This window comes from Microcaecilia unicolor, chromosome 2 (genome assembly GCF_901765095.1).
Source record: "Microcaecilia unicolor chromosome 2, aMicUni1.1, whole genome shotgun sequence".
NCBI classification, from domain to species: Eukaryota; Metazoa; Chordata; class Amphibia; order Gymnophiona; family Siphonopidae; genus Microcaecilia; species Microcaecilia unicolor.
In genome coordinates this window covers 482239364-482266590 of record NC_044032.1, presented here as the reverse complement: position 1 = coordinate 482266590, position 27227 = coordinate 482239364, and the positions used below count along the sequence as shown (strand labels likewise).

Below are 27227 nucleotides of genomic sequence, written 5' to 3'. Positions count from 1 at the left end.
ATATCCGTAGGTTCCTTCTGAGCCTGTATCCAACAGGGAGGCAAGCGCTGCTGTTCAAAGAACATAAAACGATAACCTTTAACACTTAAGTTTCAACTTTATTGCAGACGTGAATCAGCCGCTGCACTGTTATTCAGAAAATTCTCCAGCTTTAAATTCGGCACCAAATCCTTGTTGCTTATGCCATTTTACTGTATAATCCTTTAGGAGTGCTCTTCTCAGGTTTGCCCGTCAGCCGCCAGTGCTCGTCCCTCAGTTTTCGCCAGTTGTTCCACGTATTTTCTCGCTTCTTTATCCGATACGAATGATCTAGTAGTGCCTTTGTATATAATTTTCAGAGTGGCCGGATATTGAAGTGAGAATCGTATCTTCATGTTAAACAGCTGGGAGCACACTGCCGAAAAAGCGCGCCTCTTTGTCGCTATGGCGGCTGAGTAATCCTGGAAGCACAGGATCTTTACATCCTCAAAGTACAGAGCTTTATCAGATCGCGCTGCCTGTAGAATCAATTGCTTATGCGCAAAATTTAAAATTCTGCATATCACCACTCTTGGTTTGTTTTTCTCCTCCTGTCTCACTCCCAATCTATGGGCTCTCTCTATACGTAAAGGGCCCAGTTCAGCGGGAAACTCAATTGTTTTTATAAGCCATTGCTCAAGTACTCGCTCCAACGAGCGGCCCCCAAGAGCTTCCGGTAGTCCCACCAGACGAATATTGTTCCGCCTGGAACGATTTTCCAGGTCTTCTAATTTAGCTTCCATTATCTTACATTGGTTTGTTAAATCTGTTTGGCGGTTCTCTACTTCAGTTATTTTTTCCTCCACTTCGCTGGTTCTAGTTTGATATGCTCCGCATTCTTTTGTCAGCTCTTCCAGCTTCAAACTCAGTTGTTCAAGTTTATTGTCCAATTTTTTATCAAGCGGGGCAAGGCGTCGTTCCAATAATTCCTCCATTACCACCGTCATCTCCGTTGTTATTTCGCTTATCCACGCGGATGACACCGACGATCCTGCCTCTGGAGGTGAGGCCGCCATTTTGTATTCAGTTACCTTTCCTCGGAGCTTCTCTTTTTGTGCGGATTTCGCTGCCATTCTGTTCTTTTAAACTTACAAACTTGTAATAACTCATTCACTGCCGAATTTTAACTCGGGGAACATTCCGTTCCGGACTCCGACACTATTACTGAGTCTGATAAGAGCAGTCAGGCCACGGAGAAAAGCTCACACACGTCTTCTCTCCACCATAACGTCACGTGACCTCATCAAATCAGATTTAAGGGCTTCTATGAAGAAGGATCTGGCAGAAGCAATTCTGTTTCTAAGAACAATATATTAGTTAATTTTGGATTATGTTTAACAGCTATTCTACAGCTATATATGCCAAGTTTAAATAATATATATGTTGTTTTAGGTTTTCCAAATGTTTTTGGTTTATGTAGGTTAACTTTGATTTTGTTCTAATTTCCAAAGGATGTTGTTCTAGAATTTCCAAAGGATGTGGTTGTTCCAGATTTTTATACTTGCTAATGCTATGACGACTTTATACTTGATAAAAAAAAAAACAATAAACATAACCTTATTTTTTTATGTGTGTTTTTTTGTTTAAACTTTAGGATTAATGAATATTTATAGTTTCTTTAATAAATAAAATAAAAAGTCACATGTTAAAAACTGAGGAGTCGGAGTCAGAGTCGGAGTCGAAGGATTTTTGTACCGACTCCATAGCCCTGGAAAATTCTGAGACATATTCCTGCAGACAAACACTGTGAGGGCTCATTTGCCAGGAAAAGATGAGACTCTTTTCCACCTAACTGAATAAGCAGAAAGACTGCATGAGGTCTACCAAAGGAATCCTGCAACTAGTAATAATTCAAGAAAGGGTAAAGTAGAAGAATGAATAAAGGGTGTTAACGCTATGTAAAATACTTCATCACCTACATAAAGTAGATGAAGCTATACCAACGGATCCTGCTGGCAATACCAAGTCTTATGACCAAGAGCAATTGTTGCCTTTCTGGAAGAACCTGAGATGGAAAAAAGAGAAAAAGAACTGGCAAAGCCTGAATGGCAAAGGCAAAAAATGAGAAAGAGTTTGAAGGAGATGCAGGCTTCCCAGCAGCAGTTCTACACCAATTTTGATCAACTTACAGCCCTGGTTACAGACAGGAGGAAGCATCAGAAGGCTCCTAACTAATCTTCGGGGGACCAAAGCAAGTAAAGGCCTAGCAAAACTAAGCCAAAGAAATAGGGTATGACCCCTACAGGTGAAGAAAGCAATTGACTAAACTTCTGTTTCTTGTTCATAAGGTTGCAAATTCAGAGAAAGGAAAGCCAAAGCGACTGAAGTAACTAGAGAGCCTGTCACATGCAGGCTCAAAGCTACGAGTCACCAGAGAGGAACTGCTTGCCCATATGAGATTCTATCAAGAAGTTATAGTATTCCTTTGGTATTTCTCTTCCAATACAGGTACAAAAGGGATTCTGATGTGAAGGTCTTATAGACTCATAAGTCACTTTAATGACAGTCTTTTCAAAAGGCCTGAAGCTTGCATAGGTGGTCCAGGAATTCTATGAACACAATATGACCTTTCACTTGTAGCCTATGGCTATCAGATCACTGAAATGACTAATCAGGTATGGTTCTCTCCCCAGCTAGGAAAGATGGTAATAAAACATCCGGCAATCACCATAAATTATTCCAGGAAAAACTATTAATTAGGAATGAGCTGCTTAAAATGCTAAGTCCCATTCTGGATTACATTCAAGAGGTGATCTGGACACAAGTCAAGTACCCTATTCTATATGAAAGGGGGAAACAGAGTAAAAATAAGTTAGTGGCTCTTCTGCAATAAAACACATAGGTAGATTTATCTGTATCACTTTCAGAGCATCAGATCCTTGGATTCTACAGCTCAGATACAAAGAGGCTGTAGATTAGTCAGAACAGTAATACAATCCAGATAAAAAGGAACCTAACAGAGGACAATGCCAACAGTTTGCAGATCCATCTGACAAACCTGATGGATCAACAAAATCAGCCACACTGCACTTGAAGTTCCTCAAGTACCACCTCATGTCCTCCTAGAGTTGGTTAAGACAGCGCTTCCCAAGTCGGTCCTGGAGTACCCCCCCCCCCCCCCGCCAGTCAGGTTTTCAGGATATCTGCAATAAATATGTATGAAGTTGATTTGCATACAATGGAGAATGTATATGCAAAGCATCTCATACATATTTATTGCGGATATCCTGAAAACCTGACTGGCAAGGGAGTACTCCAAGACAGATTCTGGAAACACTGGGTTAAGATACTCTGATAAGGGGAGCAATTGAGCATAGATATCCAGTTGAGAAATATCTGGAAAGGAAAGGCCTATTGATGTTGCCTTGTAGGTAGCTGTTTGTCCCCACAGGACTCACCATCAAGTCTGTATCTGAAGAAACATTTGTCAGTAGCTAAGCATAAGGGTCAATCTATTACGCTTTGGGGTTGAGTAGAGGCCAATAGTTCAGGAAACATCTAAGGGGGGTGGGGGGGGGGGGGGGGGGAGAAGAGAAGAAATACAGGTTCAACTAAATACCAATATACTCTAGAAGTCAAAATTCTAAAATAGGTGAAGAAACCAAACTTAAAGAAGGCTGGACATTTCAACAAAATAAAGAGTTCAAAAATCTCAAAATCAACTATGAAGTAGAGGAAAAAAAAAAAAAAAAAAGAGATGAAGACTAAAATATCTTAAGTGTCCCTATTTGAGTATTGCTTAACTGTGCAGATATCTCAAACATGCAATGCATACAATGGAACCTACAAATTTTTCTGATAGAGAAATAGAGATAAGGGATAGGATTTGATATACTGCCTTTCTGTGGTTAAAATCACAGCAGTTTACATATTATATACAGGTACTTATAGATGAGCTCTGCATAAAGGTGGGGGGGGGGGGGGGGGGGTGGAGTCCAAAAGCAATAATAAATAGAAACTCTTAACTAGCTAAAATGTTTATAAACTTCTTTCTGCCAAAGGAAGTGGCAAAGAAATGACCTAAAGGGCATCCAAACTTTTGCACCTACCATATTCACTTTTTACAATTATTTTCTATTTATTTATAACATTTGTACCTCGCACTTTCCCACTCAATGGCAGGCTCAATGCGGCTTACATAGTAAAACGGTATGGCTTACAAATGGTTTACATAGTAAAACAGGATAAGTTGACATATAGTTATTATAACAACATGTTATTATAGGAAAAATGTAAGGGAGGGGTAAGAAGAAGGATATAATAAATTGTGTGTAGATGGGTAAAAAGAAGGATATGTTAAAGGAATAACAGGGGAGTACATTCTGAGTTCTTGGATTGGTCTAGTGGTACACATGGCCTTATTATTTAATTCTATTAAGATCAAAAAATAATGGTTATGCTTTACAATCTGCCAAAAGAGAACACCTTATAAAGGTTGTATAGCTTTTGTTCACTTTGTATGTTTCTGAATCATATAATATAGTAAGGGTACCTAAACCTTTGCACACAAATTGCATATACTATGTTGTATGCCTGATAACAAAAAGATTTGCAAACAAAATGAAAAAAACATGTTTAAATGATTTCAGTCCTATGTGCTGATGTAATCTGTTAACTCAAACCAATAGCATGATTTATTTATGATTGATGTTAGTATCTCAAAGATATACATTTCAATAAGGAAAAGGTTATCCCAATTGTAATTTTCAACTGCAGCACAGTAAAACTGATAAAAACTAAACTTCATTATCTGAAGGCTGCTACAAGCAATGATCTCAAGTATAGCACATTATAATGCAGAAAGCCGACATTCCAGGCTTAAAATATTGCAATCTGATTACTAATTGCCTACACAATTAAAAATACATTTCCTCATCTTTATGGTCTACATGCCATGAAAAATCTGTTTTCTTAATAAGGAGAGGAGAAATTTGTGCTTATTGCTATGTCGCTACTTTCCTAAGCTCAACTAGAAGTAATGCAGTAGGGGATTTAGCCTGCAACTCTGGTAACATCAAGCGAACAATGGAGCATTCTAACTTATTCTATCATCTGGAATACTGCTTTTGAAAGAGTGATACATTATAGTTCAGTTAGGCTTGCCTGATAATTGTCTTTCACAGAGTCATGCCAGAGAAATCCAGATCCATGGGCTTTAACTTCCTCTGAAGTCAGGGGAAAGGAGCAAACTGCATGCCTTCCTTATACATGTTGGTGAAACTGGGAAGCTGAATATTCTGATGTCACAGCTTTTGCTTCCTTGTCACTTATACTTTCCTTATTTGCAATTGTGGCACTATATTCTTGGTCTGGGGGATATGGGAGGAGGGTGGAGAGCTGGGAGGTGTGGGGGCTCTTACCAAGTTATTAGCCACTACACTGGTTAAGCTTAATAAAAAGTTTCCTATTGGTACAAAGTTATCAGAGCATAAGCAGTGATGGCGAACCTATGGCACGCGCACCAGAGAGGGCACGCAAAGCCCTCTCTGTTGGCATGTGCGCCGTCGCCTCAGCCAGAGTGGTGCTGGCGCCCTCTACATAGCATCTATACTACCTGACTGCTGGGAATGTGGGTGGGAGGGGAGGGTAGTATTAAGAGGTTTCTAAGGGAAGGTTTTACATTTGAAATGTGTTTTGTTTCATGCCTACACATGTTTTTCATATGTATTTCTATTGCATATTCTTTCTTACTGTTGTGTATGACATGCATTGAACTAAAAAATGATATTAAAAATAAAACCCCACAAAACACACACTCCTGTCTCTCCTGTAACACTATCTGTAGCATGAATCCTTATCACCATTAACCATGGCTTCCTGGGTGGACTACTAGACTGGTCTGGCAGGAGTCAAGGAAAAATCATTGTGTGAACCAAAACCATGCCAAAAAAAAAAAAAAGTGTGCTCTGCTTAAAAAGCACACAGCTGACAGTGAATTTCACAATGGCTGAAACAATCAGCTATAAACTAAGCAAAAAGATGGAGGGGGGGGGGGGGGGGGGGGGGAGAACAGAAGAATCCCCAATGTTCAAATCCCCGCATTTCAAAAGGGGAAAACAATTGAACATTGGCAATCAGAACAAAAATACTCCCAAAACAATTCATACAAAATTATGTAAACTGAGCCAACTAGAAATGAAATAAAAGTGGGAGGACGACCAAGGATTCCAAAGACTGAAAGGATATATAATAATAAAGATGTTTATTGAGGTATAAAGACTTGACACGTCGTCGTGTTTCGGCCGTTAGGCCTGCATCAGGAGTCTTAATGCCGAATGCTTTTGAGAACTATTTGATGAAGGCAAATCCTCAACAAAGGGAGGTCTTTAGAAAGACCGTTGTGAAGGTGAGCGTGCTTCGTTGTCTCCTCTGACACCGTTGTATAGAATGCTGCAATATGATCATCTGAACCAACTACTACAGCATCTCGAAATGATCATCTGAACCAACTGCTACAGCATCTCGAATGATCATCTGAACCAACTGCTACAGCATCTATGATCAACTGAGCCAACTGCCACAAAAATAGTTTAAACAGTTTCCATTCCAAAAATTTTAATAGCATTGCCCATTCTAATGCCCACAATACTCTGGATTTTGCATTTGTCTCCCCCCAAAAAACCTTTTAAATGAAAAAACTTTAATAGTCACTTATTAAAACAGGAATATCCTGCAAGGAATACTTGTTTTGCTGAAGCTGTGTCAGGGCTAAGTTCTTTTAACAGGGATAGTCTTCATACACCATAAGAATGTAAGAATATCCATACTGGGTCAGATCAATGGTCTATCTAGCCCAGTATCCTGCTTCCAACAGTGGCCAATCAAGGTCACAAGTACCTGGCAGAAACCAATTAGTATCAACATTTCATGCTACCAATCCCAGGGCAAGTAGTGGCTTTGATATATTTATGATTAATGGTGTATCAAATACAACTACCTCAATCTTAATAGAGGACTATCTTGGCAGGGCTAAACTGAGGAAAATAAGTACAGAACATAAATACATAAGTATTGCCATACTGGGACAGACCAAAGGTCCATCAAGGCCAGCATCCTGTTTTCAAGTTGCCAATCCAGGTCACAAATACCTGGCAAGATCCCAAAAAAGTACAATACATTTTATGCTGCTTATCCCAAAAATAAGCCGAGGATTTTCCCCCAAGTCCATTTTAATAATGGAATTGAATAAACCGATGTATACAGCTAGGGGGTGCCCTGGCATCTGTTCCCAGGTTCACTCCACTACTGAGGCAACAAATCTGTGTTTTGGAGTCAGCAGCAACCAGGGAGGTGCTGTCCTGATGAGGGAGCTCTGTCTATATTGCAGCCCTCTAGTAGAAGGCCCTCCCTCTATTCTACCTCTCCAGAAGCTTCCTTGACACTCAATAAAAGACCATGCTCTTAAAGTTTTACTTCTTTATAGTTTTGACTTAAGCTGAATAAAACTTCCCTCTTTCTACTCAGAAGGGTAAAGACAAATTCCGTTTACAATAGTATTGGTTCCTTCTACACAATTAAGAGCAGTTAAACAAGCATTACTCAGGTGAGCTTCCCACACTGGAGGGTTAATCTTAGATCTCTCTATATTCTTTAGTCTAAACAGAAAGCATATACACAACAAACATGACTAAACATTTCTTAGCTAACTGCTAGAATGTGAAAGTTCTAAGCAGAGCACAAGCCCCTCTTTTCCTCAGTAACCTTCCCTCTGGGTTTAAATTTTTAACAGGAGTTAAATTCTCCTCTTCCAGAACCTAATTTCAGAATCACAAACCTTTCCCACTCAGGTACTTCCCTAGCCCAGGATTTCCTAGTGATTCTCTTGTCCTTCTTACCAGGGCTAAACCCCCCTCTTCAAGGACTAAATTCCTGTTGGTTTTTCCTCCTGCAAAAAAGCAGACATTCTAAAGCAGAGATTTTTTAACCTTTTTCGTCTCACGGCACACTTACACAGTGCTAAAATTGTCAAGGCACACCCCCTCACATGGTCCAGCATTTTACTTTCTTCCACACTATCCAGAATTTTATCCTCTCCCCTCCCCCTCCACAAATAATCCAACGCCATTCTCACAAATAGTCCATTTACCTTCTCTTCCCCCCACCCTTACAAATAATCCAGCATCTTTCCTTCCTGCCCCCTCTCCAACCAGCAACCAGGCACCTCTCCTTGTCTCTCTTGACCATCCCCCTCCATGTACCTTTTTAAAAGTTTTCATTTCTAGCAGTTGGCAGCAGTCAGCAGCAATTCATACAGCCTGCTTATGCCAACCCTGGAGCCTTCTCCTTCTCTCTGATGCTTCCTGTCTAGGAGGAAACAGGAATTTACATCAGAGAGTAGGCTCTGAGGTTGGCATGAGCAGGCTGTACGAATCACCGCTAGAGACAAGAAAAATTTGACCCTCAACTCCTGTGGCACACCAATGTGCCGTGGCACACCAGTTGAAAAACAAGGTTCTAAAGGCTACTTATTTTCCCTTGCCAGCTTCTTCTACCAGTAATAGAAACATTCCCAGCACTATCAATAATTCAGTTATCTCTAACTTCTTTTAAGGTCACACCATTATTTTCATCAAGTCATGCCGAAACTCAATTACATTTTTTTTAATTAAATTTTGGACCAGTCAGCAGTGGTTGTTACTCACCATGTTTCATCATCAGTCCTTCTGTTTCCAGATCTGCATACCAAAGTGCACATTTAACTCAATTTCAGTATTATAACTTCTATTTCAGTTCAACAGAACTCAAATTAAGAAGTTTCACTAAAGAGAACTTATCTTGCTGTTGTTGAGACCATATTGCCATCTTCTCTGTAGCACTCTAGGGATTAGCGTCCTCTAAGCCTTCTTCCCTTTTTCCCGTGCAACCAGAATACTTTTCTTGAAAATATTTGGTTCCCAACCTTCTTCAGGCTGTATGTTACTTCTTTGCCCCATGTACCTTTCTAAGTATCAGCTTTTGTTTCAAGCTCTCCTCCCACAATGCAAAACGAGCACCTCCACATGACAGTGTACCTGCCAGCTTTTCTTGGCTTTATGCAAACAGTGGCTTCTCCCAAAGTCTCCCCCCTCTTTCAATATGCAGACTGCTTTACATCTCCCGGGGCTCCTGCTTCTCTGTGCTTCCAACTCTCTGATATACTGATGGCTTTGTGCACAGTGTCAGCCACACCCTTCCCTCTCTCTGGAAAACACCTGAGGACTAATTGGTCAACCTGTGAGAGAATATCCTTGCTACTACAATTCCCAGGATTCTCATCTGCTTTCCTCAAGCTGTGTACCTGATCAGCTTCCTGTATATTGTTTCCTACCTGTAGGAACAAAAGGTACTATTTGTAGCACTATATGTCACTATATAACAAGTTATATAGATGGTACTATTAAGTATTACCAACCTGACTGCAAATATACAGACTCTGGCTAACCATCTTTCACTGTTAAGGCCTGTTTGTTAGGCCTCAGACTTGCATGCAGTCAATAAGGACTGCAAAACATCACCAAAGTTATCAGTGGACAAGGAGAACTTTCCTTCAGAATTCTTCTTTTGTGGTTCTTGCACCACATTACTTCACTGGGCTTAAACCATGTTTATGTGTTCCGTAATTTTATTCTTTATAATCTTCTTTATAATAGTTTCCACTGTTAGTTGTTTTAAGTATCTAGGAATATCCCTAGATACTCATATTTCCTCAGTTAAGAGGTGCATTCTTACCCTATGCCAATCTAGGTCACTGTGTAACCAAGTTTTCCTGTCCAGCAAACAATTTCAAGAATTGACCATTTCAACATGGTACTAGTGAGTTTGACCCTGACATTTATCGAGAGACTTAAAACTGTCCAAAATACAGCAATTAAGATTGCTTTGCCATGCTCAAACTTGATCACATTTCTCTGTTGCTCATACATCAACATTGATTACTTGAGCAATATCGCTCTCAATAGAAAAGTTTCACTATGAGATAAATCACCATACTCAAGATGCCTCTATGAATTCATCCTCACAACTGTAACCCTATAAACCATCTCATCTTTATTCGTTAATTTCTTCTTTCTTCCTGGTCCAGCGCGTCATTGTGCCTTTTATTTTCTTGGCCCATATTTGTGGAATTCCTTACCTCACAAGCTCTGTTGTCCTACACCAAAATTCTTTCTGGATGTGGAGGCTAGAAGTGGGCTGGAAGGCAGGCTTGATGGTTTCATTGTTTCTTAATGTCAATACCCTCCTCTACCTCGTCAAAGAGATTTTCTTCCTGGCACAGCATATCAATCAGCTTCTGATGAACCACTGGTTTGAGGTCGAAGGCATGCATCCATGTGAGTCTGCCCATCCCAGTATGCATGGTGGAGGCCCTGAATGTCGTACTGCAATCATCCTATGTTGCCTGGGCCATGTACTTACTGCACTCCCGCTCTTTGGCTACTAGCTGATAAAGCTTCTCAAGTCTTCTCTCTGGGGAGAGTGTCAGCAAAAATCCACCACACTGCACACAATGTTCTACAAGTGCATGCTCTTTTAATGATGGTAAGAAGCAATGCAGGAAGTGAGCACAGCATTCTAGAATAATTTCTTCCCAAAAGACTTCAAGGTCCTAGCCTTCCTCCCCTGGGGGTATTGAGGAGCGAGTCTTGGAACTCTCAATCTCTTGAAAGCAAATTCGACCACCATGAATGGTGAAGAAGCTGGAACTTCTCAAATTCCAGAACCTTCTGAACTTATATAGAAAGAGTCAACCTTCTTATAGACATGCTGGACAGAGAGAAGTATCCCACTAATTTATCTGCATCAGCTTCAGGCACTACCACAGCTTCATTTGGGGGAGGGGGTAGAGGGATGTTAAACTGAAGGATGTCCAATATCACAGCCCTTGGGTCATCCTCAGTGACCAAATCAAATGGGAGACAACCATTTTCCTCACAAAATAAAAAAAAAAAAGGAAAACACCTTTTCCTTTCATGTGGAGAGGTGTTCTGAGGGAAAACCAAAGAATCCATCCTCAGAGAGGCCCTTTGGTTCCTCTTCAGACATGTTTAAACCTTAGTCTTAGTCTGCCTTGGATGACTGACGCCACAGTCAAGTCTGAACCTGGGGCACCGAGGTTCTGAAGGGCTCCTCCTCCTTTGAGGGACTGATTAACAACACCGGTTCAGTGCACATCAGTTTCAATTCACTTCAAGGCCTCAGTGTCACTGTGCTTCCTACTTACAGTGCATGGGCCTCCAGAATAGGTTGATCACCTAAGATGTTAATACCAGTGCTCTGTATGCCACAGCCTCTTCCAGAGCAAACAGATGCTCCATCTGTTTCTGGAGAATGGCCCCGAATCATTCCTTGAGGGCTGTCATTTATGAAAGCTGAGGATCAGTGGAAGAAGACATATCCTTCAAGGGCTATCTAAAACGTATCGATAACCTGGTCTCAGTTTGATGAAGGCTGTCACACCCTGTCCAGTTACCAGAATGAGCTACCCTCAGATCAGGGGAGCTTCAAGGACATTGGCAATTTTGATACACCAGTGCTCTCGGTACTGTTTTGAGAGGGATCGATGCAGATGCTTCCTGGCCTCTACCCAATGTATTGCATCAATCCCTCAGCATTGACAAGGACGATGATGAATCTTTCTTCATCCTCAGGAGGGTATCAGAAGATGGCTACTATGACACTTGATGCTGAGGAAGAGGGAGGCTCTCTCAATGTCAATGTGCCCCCAGTGTTTGATGCAGCTCCAGGAACCAGAGAGGATAATGCCTTTGATGTTGAAGTAGATGGACTAGACTCAGTGCCAAAAAAAAATCATCTGCACTGCTTCTCATGACCCCCTTTACATCTTGTCTTGGCATTTGCAAATAGAGTTTACAAAAGGAGGAATCATGATCAGGCCCTAGCCATTGTAGTCACCAGTTCTATGTGCCCGTCTTAGACATGGTCCTGTGTTAAGAAAGTGGGCAGACCTTAAGTGGATTGTTTTACTTGCTGGAAACTATGCTGACATTTATGACCTGAGGCCTAAAGAACTATGATGCCCTCATTGCTCTGCTCCATTGTTTTCAGTCATGTTGCAGGCTCAAAGAACTTTTAATTACTATAAGTTGAAGACTTCCAGCGTAAGCAGGACATCAAATCATTTGAACCCTGACCTTTTAGCCTTTCCTTATATAGGAGTTCCATCCCCTTTATCATTTTGGTCATTCTTCTTTGAACCTTTTCTAATTCCGCTCTTTTATGAGATACAGTTACCAGAATTGAATACAACACTCAAGGTGAGGTCGTACCATGGAGTGATACAGTGGAATAGTAATATACTTGGTCTTATTTTGCATTCCTTTCCTAATAATTCCTAGCATCCTGTTTTCCTTTTTTGGCAGCTGCCATACACTGGGGCAGAAGATTTTAGCGTTTTAAGCTTCTTATGGAATCAGGGTTTCATTCATACATGGCCATCCAGATAATTTTTAATATAAAGAAATATTTTCTCTCTTTTTTATTATTTACATCTCTATAACCGACATAAAATGTCCCAAAAAGGACTGGGAGATTTCTTATTTGCAGAACACCTGTTGCACCAGGTGCACTCTTTCAAGACACTGGGAGTTTTATGGGACATATCTGGTGGGGGGGGGGGGGGGGACGACCCACAGTGAAATAGCTCATTGGGGTCCCGAAACCTAAGGGGTCCTAGTGGGCTACAGAAAATAAAGAAATCTTAAACGCGCCAAAAAACCTAACTAAAGGTATCTAAAAGGGGAAGTGGCACATGCAACCAACTTACACTATACAGACAACTTTAACACAACCAGAATGACCATGATGAGGGTTGAGACATGAGCTGTGGACGCCAAAAGAAGACATCATGGATTCACTGATGCAAGGAAAAACAGACTGCTTGGTCCTGCACGGAAATGTATTTATTTATTTATTTTATTACATTTGTATCCCACATTTTCCCACCTTTTTGCGGGCTCAGTGTGGCTTACAATAAGTTGTGAGTGATAGAAATACAATTTGTTATTACTCGGTTATGGATTACATTGTGAGGTTATGGATTACATGCACCTATATTGTCTTCAGAAAAACAGCACCTACGCAACCTGCTATAAAATAACCATCCAATCATAAACCTTTCTCTACAAAGCATGTTGCAAGCCTTACTTTAAATTTTAGCACCATTTGCTAGAACACTTCCATCTTGTCCACATTCTTAGGAGGTACAGTCTCTAGAACCAAACATCATGCACAAAGTGGGGTCAGTCATTAGGGACCTATTCAAAGCATCATCTCTTAGAGACAAGAAGGCACATGCATGCACGGTGAATCACTGCCAAAGGCTTCTCAAAAAAAGAAAAAAGTTGGGAGCATTCCCGTGCCAGGCTCCATTGGATGATGTCACCCAGTAGTAAGATATAATCCTGCTTGTCCTCAAAATAAACTTAAATAGACAAACATAGGAGTTAGAGACAAGGGCAAGGCAGTTTAAAAGCCATTTTTTCCTATTCTTCCAAACCAAACTGCCCTTTCCACACAAAAAAACTACCCCCCAAACTCTAGTAACTCCCTGCAAACTACCCCTTCCCCCAAAACAATCCTCCTGCAACTGTCCCGCCACCCCACATACTGTCTCCCACACCCAAAAAATATCCCCTGCAATTGCCCCGCCACCTAAACTGCTCCCATTCACTAGAGCTACCCCTGGAAACTACTCCTCCCACTGCTGCACCCCCCCACAATCTTGTCCACTGCAACTACCCCACCACCCCACAGGCTGTACCACTCCTATAAAGTAACCCCCACTACTACTTCATCACACAAACTACCCTTCCCAAAACTAATACCCTACAAACTTCCCCAAAACTACCTCTTGCCACAGCCCCACTACCCTACAAACTGGTCCATCCACAAAACCAGTCCTCCACAACTACCCCTATTTACCATATACAGGGCCATATTAAGCCATTAACAAAAGCTGTGCACATATTTTGTGTCTGCATGTTTGAGGTGGGGGGGAGGGGGGCTTCTGGAATGTGCTGCAGTTCTCCAGTTCCCCCTCATCACCTCCACATGAGAGTGAGGCTGCCCTGCTTGCTTCCACTGTAACTAGCAACAGAGACTATTGCTAGGATCCAGCCAATGAGAAGGAAGTGGGGAGCAGATGACTGCTGGCAGTTCTAAATCACAGAAATGGAGATGGTGATATGAAGTTTCTGTAGTGGTGGTGAGAAGAAAAATATACCCCCTGCAAAAAAAAATGCCGCAATACATTTCTATAAGAAAAGGAGTGTCAATAGCTACAGTACATAAACACTAATTGACTAACATTGTGATTAAGGAATTGCACCTTTCAAACTGCCTTCCCCTCATCTCCGTTGAGGGCACACACACACAAACATACAACGCCCCCTCCCAACATTCACATACAGAGGGATTGTAAAGTACACCATCAGCCATGCTCTGCATGCCTTCCACACTTTATTATACTTCTTTACACATTAATATGGTTGTTTTTATGTGCCTTTAATTTCCTTGACTAAAACTGATCCATCTCCCTGATAAGAGCTTAACTAAACAGGCACAAATGAGAGAAAGACAAAGTTTTGTTTCTCTCAAAAAAGACAAACAAATTTCAACTACAAAACAGAAGTGCACTGATACCACTCACCTTTCTTTTCAGAACACTGAGCTTTTCAACTACACCATCAAGCAGACTAACAACAGAATCCACAGCCGGGCAGCTGCTTAGTTGCTTTTCCAGCTCTGCAACAACCATAGTTACGTGGCTTGTCTCTCGATCAATATTTTTCTGAGCAGCTCGAAAACGCTTGTTTAATGTTTCATAGGGTACCTAAAATGATAAATATGAGTTATAAATATTGTGTTTATCAAGTACACCTGGGTCACACCTGCTGATAAAGGTATAGTACCCGACGTTTTCCTCAGAAGTGGCCTTAAAGATAAACATTGGTTCATCGCTATAATGTTATCAACACCATTGTTATACAGACCTGAAATCAGATGCCAAGAGCCTGAATTTTCCACTATGTGGGGATTATTTTCCCCCTTTTTTTTTTTTTTATCTCCTTCCAACTTATCTTGCCCATACCATATCACAACAATAGTCCTCAGGGCAAAGGCTAAGTACCAAAGCTCTTTCCGGAACACTGCACCCTAAAACTGGCCACTAGCTGTCACTGCTGCATAAATCACCAATATTCCCCAGGGCTGGTCTTAGGGAGGGGCGACAGGGACAGTTGCAGAGGGCCTCGCACTTCCAGGGGCCACGCGGCGCTCCTTCCCGCTCCCTACTATTGCTATCTCCTTTATGCACGGGCCGCGATCTCACTGCTTTGCCTCTCCTCCCCCGAGCCTCTCTTCCTGGCACATAACTGAAGCCACCCTGGTGGTCTAGTGGATTCTTTGAGGCAGGAAAGATTCCCAAGTCTTTCCTGACCGCTGCCATCGCTGATCCTCTTGCTGCCGCATTGTTTTTAAAATGGCTGCAGCAGCAAAAGGGTCAGTGTCAGCAGCGGGCAAGAAAAAATGGGGGTCTTTCCTGCCCCGAAGAATCCACTAGACCAACAGGGTGGATTCAGGTATGTGCCGGGAGGGCACCCTGTGGCTCGGAGGACCGGAATAGGTAGGTAGGTGGGTGGGAGGGAAGGAAGGAAGGATACTGTTAAAAAAAAGAAAACGAAAAAAAATAAGATATGTTTCCTCTTCCTCGCGCAGCCAGATCCCTGTGCACATTGTCTTTCTTTATTGTTGGTGGAATTTTTATTTAATCTCACTTACATTTTCAAACATGCCAGTCATACAAATAGGAACAAAAATACATAGAGTAGTAATCTGTTATAAATTGCAATCAGTATGTCATTTGGAGGGGCTGGTTAAAGGGACACCCTAGTAGTATATGAATGCAGAGATTTTATTTCTCCTGGTAAAGGGCCATTAAACAGATAACATGTTATGAGAATCAGGTGCTCAACATTCAGAATTTCTATTTACCTGTTTATAGCATTTTATCCCATATTAAACATGAATTAGATTGAAATCTAAGAGCAAATCGTTTTTCTATCCTGTGCCAACATGAAAAAAAAGATGGCATGTGGGAAGATCCTCCTTTTGCTTTGTGGAATGCAATGGTATATTAAAAAAAAAAAAAAGGTAAGTGCATTTTTATATTGCTACTATTTCAGAGAGAAGGTATTGATTAATGAGGGAAGGGTTTCCTTCGTGCAGAACTGTCCAGAGTCAGTCTAAATGTGCCAACATTGTCCAGTTCAGCACACTATTAGCAGCTAAGTTCATACAAAGTTAATTATGTTCAGTGGAAAATAAATTTGTTGGCTCAGGCTGCTTGCTGTGTGAATATTCAATTACTGTTTCATTATTGCTACCAAGTATTGCATATTAAGGGGATTTGTTTAATTCATTTATCCAGTCCTTACATGCACATAGTTTTGCTTTTTAAACCCAAAGGTTTCCTATGATAGCATTGTAAATATTTGCATTAGTTTTTCTGTACAAGTTTTGCTCAATTTGTCTATTTGAAATAAAAGATTTAAAACACTTTTGTCAACAAGTGGCCCCACCGAATTGGTCTGCACAGGGCCCAGCAATTGCCAAGACCGGCCCTGATACTCCCTACCCCTCAAGGGCTGTGAATGCTGCCTCTTCAATATCCACAGAAGTTAGGGAGAAAAATACTTAGCATTATTCTAGTTTCATACTTACCACTGTAATGCTGTTGGTCTGGTATAGAAATGGAAATCTATCAAGTGATCATCTTTAGAAAATAAGCTGTATGCAGACAAATGACCAAACATCCTAGCAATATTCACACAAATGCACCAATATGCCATTATCCCATTACAAAAAAGATGAGATTCATTTGACCATTGCTACTGACCTAACATTTCTAGACCTGCTCTATCCAAACTTTAAAACACGGGCAAGCACTGCTTACTGACAAACATATTTATTAAACAGCAGATTTACAACTAAACAGAAGCTTGTGACCCTTTAAAAAGACTTAACTGATTTTTTAAAGCATAATATTAATGACAAAAGTCATTAGATGGTCTTGTTCCAACAATCCTCTGTCTAAGCAGCAGCAGGGGTAATGCTTTGTTATTAGACAGCTTTGGTTCATAAACTGGGTTGCTCAAGATACAACAGACGTGAAAATGCTATTGTACTGAATTAAGAAATTTTGTACATTCCAGTTAATTTGTTGGAATTAAAACACATACACATTGATTTCTCCAGCATATGTGCTATATCATATTTGCTTTTTAGTACCAACAACACTGATGGGTAGATGCAATAAAGTACACTAGGCTTTGCGCATGTGTTGGCTTTGCTTTAGCAAATAATTTTGTGAGGGATGTATGAAAAAAAAAAAAAAAACAACTTGCACAGAAGCTAACCAAGTACAAAATCCTTGGATATACAACAGTACACAGCACATTTAAGTCCCATCATAATAGAGATTAGATATTGGGCACAGAAGAGGAAAAGTGGAGGGTTCTCAATGCTACTACTACTACAACTAATTTCTATAGCGCTACCAGTCGTACGCAGAGCTTCACAATTGAACATGAAGAAAAAAAAACAGTCCCTGCTCAAAAGAGCTTACAATCTAAATCAGGACAGACAAGGTTAGCTCCTTCTGCTATCACTGCTAGTGCGGATTTTACACCCTTTTCTTCTTTACTATGAGCATAGAGGCAACTATCTAAAAGTGCACAAATTTACACATACCCCAAAGATGTGTGTGTGCACAAGCTTTCTATGAGTTAACACGTATTTTTTTAGGGCTGCATTTTGATTACAAATTTTTAATTGTGATTAATCACACGATTCAAAAATTGTGATCACAATTAATCACACAATTAAAAGAACTGTATTTCCCACTGCAGCTCCTTGTGACTATGGGCAATTCACTTAATTCACCATTGTCCCAAGTGCATAAGTATCTGTATATAATATGCAAACTACTTTGATTGTATTTGTAACCACAAAAAGGTGGAATCTCCAATCCCATCCCCCTTACCCAAAAGGCTGATAATCTCCCTACCTCCCTCATATCCAGCATCTCTCCCTTTCTCCCTCTCTTTTCCCAGATCCATTCTCTTTTCTTTCCTCCCTCACATTGTCCAGCACCTCCCCCTCACACCCCTCCACCTCCATGAGCAGCGACACAAACTTAGTAGCGAGCAGCACCAAACTCTTCTCATAGCTGCTAGAGCTCACTGCCTTGGTCATAGCTTCCATCAGCGGCCTCTCCAGTTCTGCTCACTGGTCTGTAGCCAACTCCCCTTCCCTTCTCCCCCCCTCCCCCCCCCAGGTTCACATCTTCCCCCCCTTCTCAATCCCTTCTGCCAGTCTCCTTAAAGGTAGTCTTCTGTAAAGTAGCAGCAATGTACATATGCTGTCTGTGGCCTGCCCCAAAGCTTTCCTTGTGGCCTGTTTTAGCAATATCCATCAACCTTGTTCTGAACCATGCACCATTGAGTGACTGTCAGCTGTCCCCCAGGTTCTAGCTTAAAAAGGAAATAGTCGGAGGACCTGGAAAATAGGTCCAGGCATTGTTATTTACGGTTTAAAGGCATACCAGAGCTCGAGAAATACAGAAATTGTCAGGTGATACTGCAGACTGGAACAGCAGATCGTGTAGAACCGACCACATGTAAGAGTCTCTTGGATTGGGCCCACTGGAGTTTAGGGCCTCAGAGAATTCCCCATGATATAATTGCCTGTTTTCATGATTTTGGCACAAAACAGCAAATTTGGAAGAAGGATCACGCAATGGGAAATATAACGTGGGTAACTGTAAAATTGTGGTGTTTCAAGACCTGCCATGCAGCACTTTAAGCGTAGAGAGATGCGAAGTGTCACTAAGTACTTACAAACTGCAGCTATACAATACTGCTGGCTGCACCCATTTGGTCTCTGGATTTCGGTCAAGGATCAGTCTCATCGAGGGCAGACAATTAAAGCAGCATGGCAGGCCTTAGCAGATATGGGCTGTGCGGATATACCAATCCAGCTGTCCCCGTGGCAGCAAACTCATTACTCGGGGAAGGGTAACTCCTGGCAGAAAGTGCGCTCTCCACGAAGCAGCAAAGCAGAGGAGACTCAAGCGCCAGCTCTTCTTCTACTTGATGCAGTTTTCTTCCTGAGCAGTTCGTTTCTGACTTTTGTTGAATTCAGACCATGCTTTGACAGAGTTGTTGAGCACTTCTGTTTTGCTATATGGTAGCCTTCTGAATTATCCAGCCCTTGGAGAACAGAAGATTGAATGTAGCATGAATGACATAAGGATGGGATAGGAGAGATTTGGGGAGGTTTAATTATAATTGAAGTTATGATGGAGGATTGGGTGTTACAGTTTTAGTTTATATAAATAGACCTAGCGGTGGCTTCCTTCCTCTGGGGCATAGCTAGCTCCTGCACAACAGAGTCAGCCAGCATCAGGTATATTGAGAGGAGGGGTGGGGTCCTGGAATGCGAATGGGATGAACGATCCAGGGAAGTGTAGTATTGTTTTTTGTGAATTGCAACAGTTAAAATGGGAAGTGGCTCTGCTTCAGGAGACCCGTATCCGGAAGCAGGATCAACATCTTTTGCTTCAAAGCATACAGTGAATGTTTTCCACATTTTGATCCATCGGGGAGCAAGTAAAGTGGGTTAGTGATTTATATACAAATGGGTGTATCATTTGTCCACGAGGGAGTTTATAGAGATTCATCAGAGAGATGCATAGCTGTTAAGGGGCAGCCGGGTCACCCTGCTTAACCTTTATGCACCTGTGGGACAGGGAGTATTTCTTCACACTCTACAGAATACTCTTACTGATTTTGTTCAAGATGCAGTAATATTAGGAAGTGATTTTAATTTACCCCCAGGGGCTTATCAAAACCACTCGAAGGGGAAGACAGCCATTAGATCTGCTCATCAGAGAAAACTTTCAGATTTGGCTCATGTTTGATCTTTTGGATGTTTGCAGACTCCAGCATCCGTGACAGCAAACGTATTCAATTCTATTCTCATGGACAGGACAAATACATTTGCATTGATGTGGTGTAGCTGGTGTTGAGTCCCATATTGAAAGTAGCCACATATCAGACCAAGCACCAGTATGGTTGGTCTGGATTTGCTGCCCACTGGCAAGTGACTAATAACATTCGTCGAACTGGCAGGTGGCTGATAACATTCGTCGAACACTGAATTTGTAATGCGCAGCTCCATCTCAGGGAAGGCCTATGGCCTTTTTAGATGCAGAGAAGGCCTTCGATAGGGCTGCTTGACCCTTTCTCTGGCATGTATTATCAGAAATGGGGTTTGGGCCTATTTTTATTGGGCAGTTACAATTGTATGACCGTCCAATAGCTCACCTTCACATCAATGGAGGGTACTCAACTTCCTTTTCAAATCGAACAGGGCACATGGCATGGGTGTCCCTTGCCCCCCCCCCCCCCCCTTTGCACTATTGAACCTTTAATGCAACACATTCTTTCCTTAGATGACATACGAAGGGTGCAGGTAGGAGGGGATACTCATAAAATTGTATTTTTTGCTAATAGCTTGTTTTATGTAGGTTTCCCAGGTTTAACGCTACCAGTGTCGATTAAAGAATTGCAAGCTTATGGAGCGTTGTCAGGATTTAAGGTTAATTATGATAATTGGAGCTGTTGGAAATTACTATTACACCTCAAGAAGAGACAAGTTTACATAATAGCTTTCCCTTTTGAAGGGCTACTCACACTTTTAAATATTTGAGAATTCAGATTCCACGGGACGGGACAAGTGTCTTTGCTGCTATTCGACCCCACCACAATAATCACCCTCCATGCCAATTACGAGGTCCACCACCTTCATACCAGGCAAAAATGGGAACAGGTGACCCTTGCATCCACCAGCCACTGAACTATCTACATGCCTAATGATTGAATCAAAGCTAATAGCTGTCTTAACCCTTCCCTCCTGGGCATATGCCTTTGGAGACTCATACTCAGTAAGATAATATATTATTACATCCCATCCACAAGATCTTTTCTTGCCACATTATGGTGATGCTCTCTCCAGATGATCTTTCTCCTCCATAACAGCACAAATGCTATCAGATTGGAGTGACCTCTCTACTATGTCCTGAAAGGTCTCTTCTATATACCTCTGGCCTGCCTGGGCTCCTCTACGTCTGCTACTCTTGCCTCTAAGGATTGGACTCATTCCTTGAGTGCTAGCAGCTCTTTGCATCAAGTACACATATATAACCTCTCACCAACTGGGAGATCGTACAAATGAAACAAACGGCCTATGACTGGATGCCCCCCCCCCCCTTACTGCTGGACTGCTAATAGTGATAGGCTCTTACTTAAGTTCACCAAAGGAGTAAGGGTATGTAAACTAAAAGTCCCTTAAGCTTATTATATTATGCTGATAAGTAGTAGTAGTATTTTAGGCTTACCTCAAGAACCTAACACATTGTATCTCTAAGAGCTAATTAGTAGATGAAGATGCTTCAATTAAAACTTCTATACACCTGATTAAGTGAAGTACCTATAAAACAAAGACTAAGCCTGGGGTGGGTGGGAATCAAACACTGAACAATGACTAAGGGCCAGATGCACAAAATTTTAACGACCCTCTAACGAGGAAAATTTGAAACGTAGAATGCATTAAAGGTCATTTTCCGACGACGCTAGCAGCTAATGAAAACGGAATGCAAACGAGAAACTACCATTGAAATGTGGACAATTCGGAATGCACTAACCATACCGACGATTGCAACGAATCGTTTTCCGTGAGAAATTTAACGTCAGCTCAGAGCTGTCGTTAAGGCCTGAGCTGTCATCTCCCCCCTGCACCATGAAAATCCAAGCTGGCATGTTTAAAAACAAAAGTGAGATAAAAACACAAACAAGTGGCTCTCCGCTTCCCTCTGCATAAAATAAAAAATGAACACAAAATCGAAAAAGGATCAGGAAGGAGCAAAGGCGCTCGTCAGAAGCATCCTGTATGGACGGCCTTGCCCCCCCCCCCCCCCCGAGGTCGTCGCTGCTCCCCACTTCCGCTCGTATAAAATAAAAAATTAAAACAAAACTAAAAAGTTTTAGCAGCCCCGGTCCCCCTCCCTTCCTGTCTCTCTCTGTACTCCTTCTCCAATAGCTCCGCCTCCTGGCATCCTCCACCCCCGTGACCCGCCCCCCTGAGCTCGTCGTCGTCGCCGCCGCTGCCCCCTCTACCGGACCCCTCCCCTCCGCTTTACCGACCCGCGCAGCACCTCTCACCTCTATGTGAAGGCGCTACACGGGATGGAACAGCTGATCATCGATCACTACTGCCTCCTCCGACGTCTCTGTTCTTCCTGGGTTCGCCCTCCTCTGACGCTAATGTCAGAGGAGGGCGGGCCCAGGAAGAACAGACAGACGTCGGAGGAGGCAGCAGTGATCGATCAGCTGTTCCATCCCGTGCAGCGCCTTCACACAGAGGTGAGAGGCGCTGCGCGGGCCGATAAAGCGGAGGGGGGGTCCGGTAGAGGTGGGGAGCAACGGCGACGAGCTCAGGGAGGCGGGGCACGGGGTGGAGGAATGCCGGGAGGCGGAGCTATGGGAGGAGTACAGAGACAGGAAGGGAGGGGGGACCGGGGCTGCTAAATTTTTTAGTTTTGTTTTAATTTTTTATTTTATACAAGCGGAAGCGGGGAGCAGCGGTGACCTCGGGGGTGGGGTGGCAAGGCCGTCCATACTGTGTGTTTTCTAAGCACATGAGCAGCTAGCTAAACTAGAAACAGACAAAAGCAGTTGGGCCAGATGGGATACATCCAAGGGTACTAAGAAATAGGGGGAATTGTGGCAGTTCTGTCAGCTCAGCCGTATGACCTTTTCAATGCATCTTTATAGAGTCGGGAGTCATTCCAGAAGGATGAAATGTCCCTGCCCCAATCTCCTCCTCCTGCTTTTGTGGAATTACGGGCTGGTTAGTCTGTGGAAAATGCACTAATGATAATCACTCATAAAAACAAATAGAGTTTCTGGAATGCAGTGGATTGAAGGATCCCAGGCAGTATGGTTTTACTAGAGGTAGGTCTTGCCAGATGGATGTTAATTTCTTTGACTTGGTGACCACAGATTTGAGCACGAGAGAGTGCTTGATGTAGTACACTTATTTACTTACTACATTTATAAATCATGCCTTTTTTCAAGGCGGGTAACAATAGTCACATAGATAAACACGTAGCAATCGCTAAGCATGATGCTAAAACACGATAAATAAAATGGTCCTAACCAAAAAAAAAAACAAAACATTTACCAGATTTTGGCAAAGACTTTGACATGCCTCTGCATAGGTGACTTCTGAGCAACCTTGGTATTGACCCTAAAGTGACTGACTGGATTACAAACCCATTTAGAAATTGGTCAAGTAATCTATTGAACTTTTCAAGTCTGTGCTTTGAAAATAAGCCCCAAAGTGTAGAGTTAAATAGGGTTTACTTAGAGGATAAAGTCATTACCAGTGATGTGCCATGGGTATCAATCCTTGGTTATGTTCTAACACTTTGTAAGTAAGATTGCAGAAGGCTTGTTGAATAAGGTCTGGGTCTTGGTGGACAAGAATCTGCAATGGGGTAGACACCCCGGAAGGTGTGAACACCACAAGGACAGATCTAACCAAAACAAATATATCAAGAATTTAGCAAGCCAAGATTTAATATTAAAAAAATAAAAAAAGTAGGGCCATGCACTAGTATGAGGGTGAAGTTGTTTGGTACACAAAAGAACAGCAGGACTCAGGAGTGATCCTATTTGATGATCTTAAGGTTGCTGAACAGGTAGAAAACGTGACAGTAAGTCAGAAGAATATTTGAATACATAGGGAGAGGAATGACCTATTAATTATGAATATTTCTTACCTTACTAACAAACTAGGTCAGTGAACCAGGTTGATGCTGCTTAAAAATAAGCCAAGTCAAGACTAATTGCAGCCTGCCATCACATCATTTTATCTGCTGCAGCAACATAATAAAAAAAATAGAACAGTTTTCAAGCATATGTGCTCCGCAGTCTCTATTCAACTCAGGATGCTCCTCCTATTTATGGCTACTATGACATTTTTGTCATACACGGCAAACACAGTTTACAAACTAAAGATTAATGGAAAGAACACCAATAATTAAATAGGAAAGAACAGAAGAGAATGATGAAAAAAATCTTGTCCTGGAGCATGGGAACAGACTCAGAAAACGAGCTGAGAGGTCATATGACTAGGTGGGGTAGGAGAGTGAGAAACACAAATTCCTTTCCTTACAAAGATTGACTGGCTCTGGCTAGCCACTCAAAGGCCTTGGTAAATATATGTGTTTTGAGGATGGTCCTGAATTGGTTCTTTTTAGATGTTTCTAGTATAGGTAATCGTGAAGCAGGGGTGGGTAGTGCATTCCACTGAGTAACGGCAATGCACAAGGCTGCACTGTTTCATGGAGTCAAGCAGAGCCCATGAGATAACAGGTATGGATAAACGGCAATCTTGAATTCTGCGCAGAGGGCAGGCTTGAGTATAGCGAGTTTTTAAAGGAAAGTAGGTAAATAGGAGTTTCAGGATACAATGCTTGGTGTGGAGTTAAGATCAAGTCAAATGCAAAGCGCTGATAAGGAAGGCAAAGAGGGACTTTGAAAAAAAGACTGCGTTGGAGGCAAACACACATAGTAAAAAAATTTTTTAGGTATATTAAAAGCAGGAAGCCGGCAAAAGAATCGGTTAGACTGCTAGATGACCGAGGAGTAAAAGGGGCGATCAGGGAAAACAAAGCCGTAGCGGAGAGATTAAATTAATTCTTTGCTTCGGTCTTCACCGAGGAAGATTTGGGAGTGATACCGGTGCCGGAAATGGTATTCAAAGCTGACGAGTCGGAGAACTTAATGAATTCTCTGTAAACCTGGAGGATGTAATGGGGCAGATCTACAAACTGAAGAGTAGCAAATCTCCTGGACCGGTTAGTATTCATCCCAGAGTACTGATAGAACTGAAAAATGAACTTGCAGAACTATTGTTAGTAATATATAACTTATCCTTAAAAGCGAGTGTGGTACCAGAAGATTTGAGGTTTGCCAATGTAACGCTGATTTTTAAAAAAAAAGTTCCAAAGGAAATTCGGGAAATTATAGACAGGCGAGTCTTACGTCGGTGCCGGGCAAAATGGTAGAGACTATTATAAAGAACAAAATTACAGAGCATATTCAAAAGCATGGATTAATTAGACAAAGTCAACATGGATTTAGTGAAGGGAAATCTTGTCTCACCAATCTATTACATTTCTTTGAAGGGGTGGATAAAGGTGAACGGTTGATATTGTGTATCTGGATTTTCAGAAGGCGTTTCACAAAGTACCTCATGAAAGACTGCAAAGGAAATTGGAGTCATGTGATAGGAGGTAGTGAACTATTGTGGATTAAAAACTGGTTAAAAGATAGAAAACAGACAGTAGGGTTAAATGATCAGTATTCTCAATGGAGAAGGGTAGTTAGTGGGGTTCCCCAGGGGTCTGTGCTGGGACCGCTGCTTTTTAACATATTTATAAATGACCTAGAAATGGAGGTTAACTAGTGAGGTAATTAAATTTGCAGACGACACAAAGTTATTCAAAGTCGTTAAATCGCGGGAGGATTGTGAAAAATTACCAGAGGACCTTACGAGACTGGGAAACTGGGCGTCTAAATGGCAGATGACATTTAATGTGAGCAAGTGCAAAGTGAGGCACGCGGGAAAGAGGAACCCAAATTCTAGCTATGTGATTCAGGGTTCCACATTAGGAATCACCGACCAGGAAAGGGATTTAGATGGCATCACTGATAATAACATTGAAACCTTGTGCTCAATGTGCAGCAGCAGCTAAGAAAGCAAATAAAATGTTAGATATTATTGAGAAAGGAATGGAAAACAAAAATGAGGACGTTATAATGCCTTTGTATCACTCCATGGTGCAACCGCATCTCGAATATAGTGTTCAATTCTTGTCACCGCATCTCAAAAAAGATTGGAATTAGAAAAGGTGCAGAGAAGGGCGACAAAAATGATGGATGGGATGACTTCCCTATGAGGAAAGGTTAAAGCGGCTGGGGCTCTTCAGTTTGGAGAAAGGAAGGCTGAGGGGAAATATGATAGAGATTATAAAATGAGTGGTTAGCTTAGCAGAGTTTAAAAAAGGTTTGGACGGCTTAAGGCCATAGACCATTATCAAATTGGACTTGGGGAAAATATTTCTGGGATAAGCAGCATAAAATGTTTTGTACTTTTTTGGGGATCTTGCCAGGTATTTGTGACCTGGATTGGCCACTGTTAAGAAACAGGATGCTGGGCTTGATGGACCTTTGGTCTGTCTCAGTATGGCAATACTTATAAAGTATGGGAATGCATATACTTATGTACCCAGAATGGTAGACACTAAAATAAGCAGTACTTAATTTATTGGTGGGAGGGGGGAATGCTTCTTTCAAGAATCCAAAAACAGCAGGGATTTTCTGCTCTGATCACTCCTTTCAGGCAGCCTGCAAAGAAGAGGAGGGAGGGGTGAGACTAGAATAAAGCAGAGACCATTTGCTCTAATTTGTAATCCAGCCCTCTCTTCCTGTTGCTCCAGCACCAGCCTGAGCTGCCCCTTCATCCAAGTCACAGTGCCGCTTCCATTTTGTTTACAAATTAAACTCTGAAAAGGAGCGATATCATACGTAGAAAAGTTTCTGCTAACAAGCTCAAGATATAGCCTTACTGTAAAGTGAAAAAGAGAATTGGTCATATCCTGCTGGAAACCTCTAGGGCAGTCCTAAAGGCTTTAAACTCCTGGGTTAAAGGAAAAACTGTCATGGATCCCGGGAGGGTTTTGTGTTCTACACCTTTGAGAGCAGACCTGCAGCGGGATGGGTAAAAATAACGCCTAATTCTCTTGGCTGATGGGTCATGCTATAAAGCAGTGGTTCCCAAACTTTTTCAGTTCACGGTACCGAGTAAGCAATTTTTTGCGGCGGCAGTAGCAGCGGCACCCCCCCCCCCCCAGTCACACAGGTCTCTGCACACACATGTCCAATATTTCTCCCTCTCTGCCCTGTGCACCATCTTCTCCCTTCACCAGTTGGTAATAGAAATTTTTAAAGGAATCAATTAGTGATATATGTTTATTGTCTCAGGTATACAATTTTGCAGATCTATACAAAAGTATGTAATGT

General features: G+C 41.8%; 1 protein-coding gene across 1 annotated transcript in view; it reads right to left on the bottom strand.

The window, feature by feature from the left end:
• Nucleotides 1-27227, bottom strand: part of MAEA (macrophage erythroblast attacher) — a 290076-nt gene that overhangs the window by 247371 nt on the left and 15478 nt on the right. The window contains exon 3 of the mRNA XM_030192178.1: nucleotides 14666-14848. Within this exon, the coding sequence (XP_030048038.1) occupies nucleotides 14666-14848 (183 nt within the window). The remainder of the gene's footprint in view (nucleotides 1-14665; nucleotides 14849-27227) is intronic.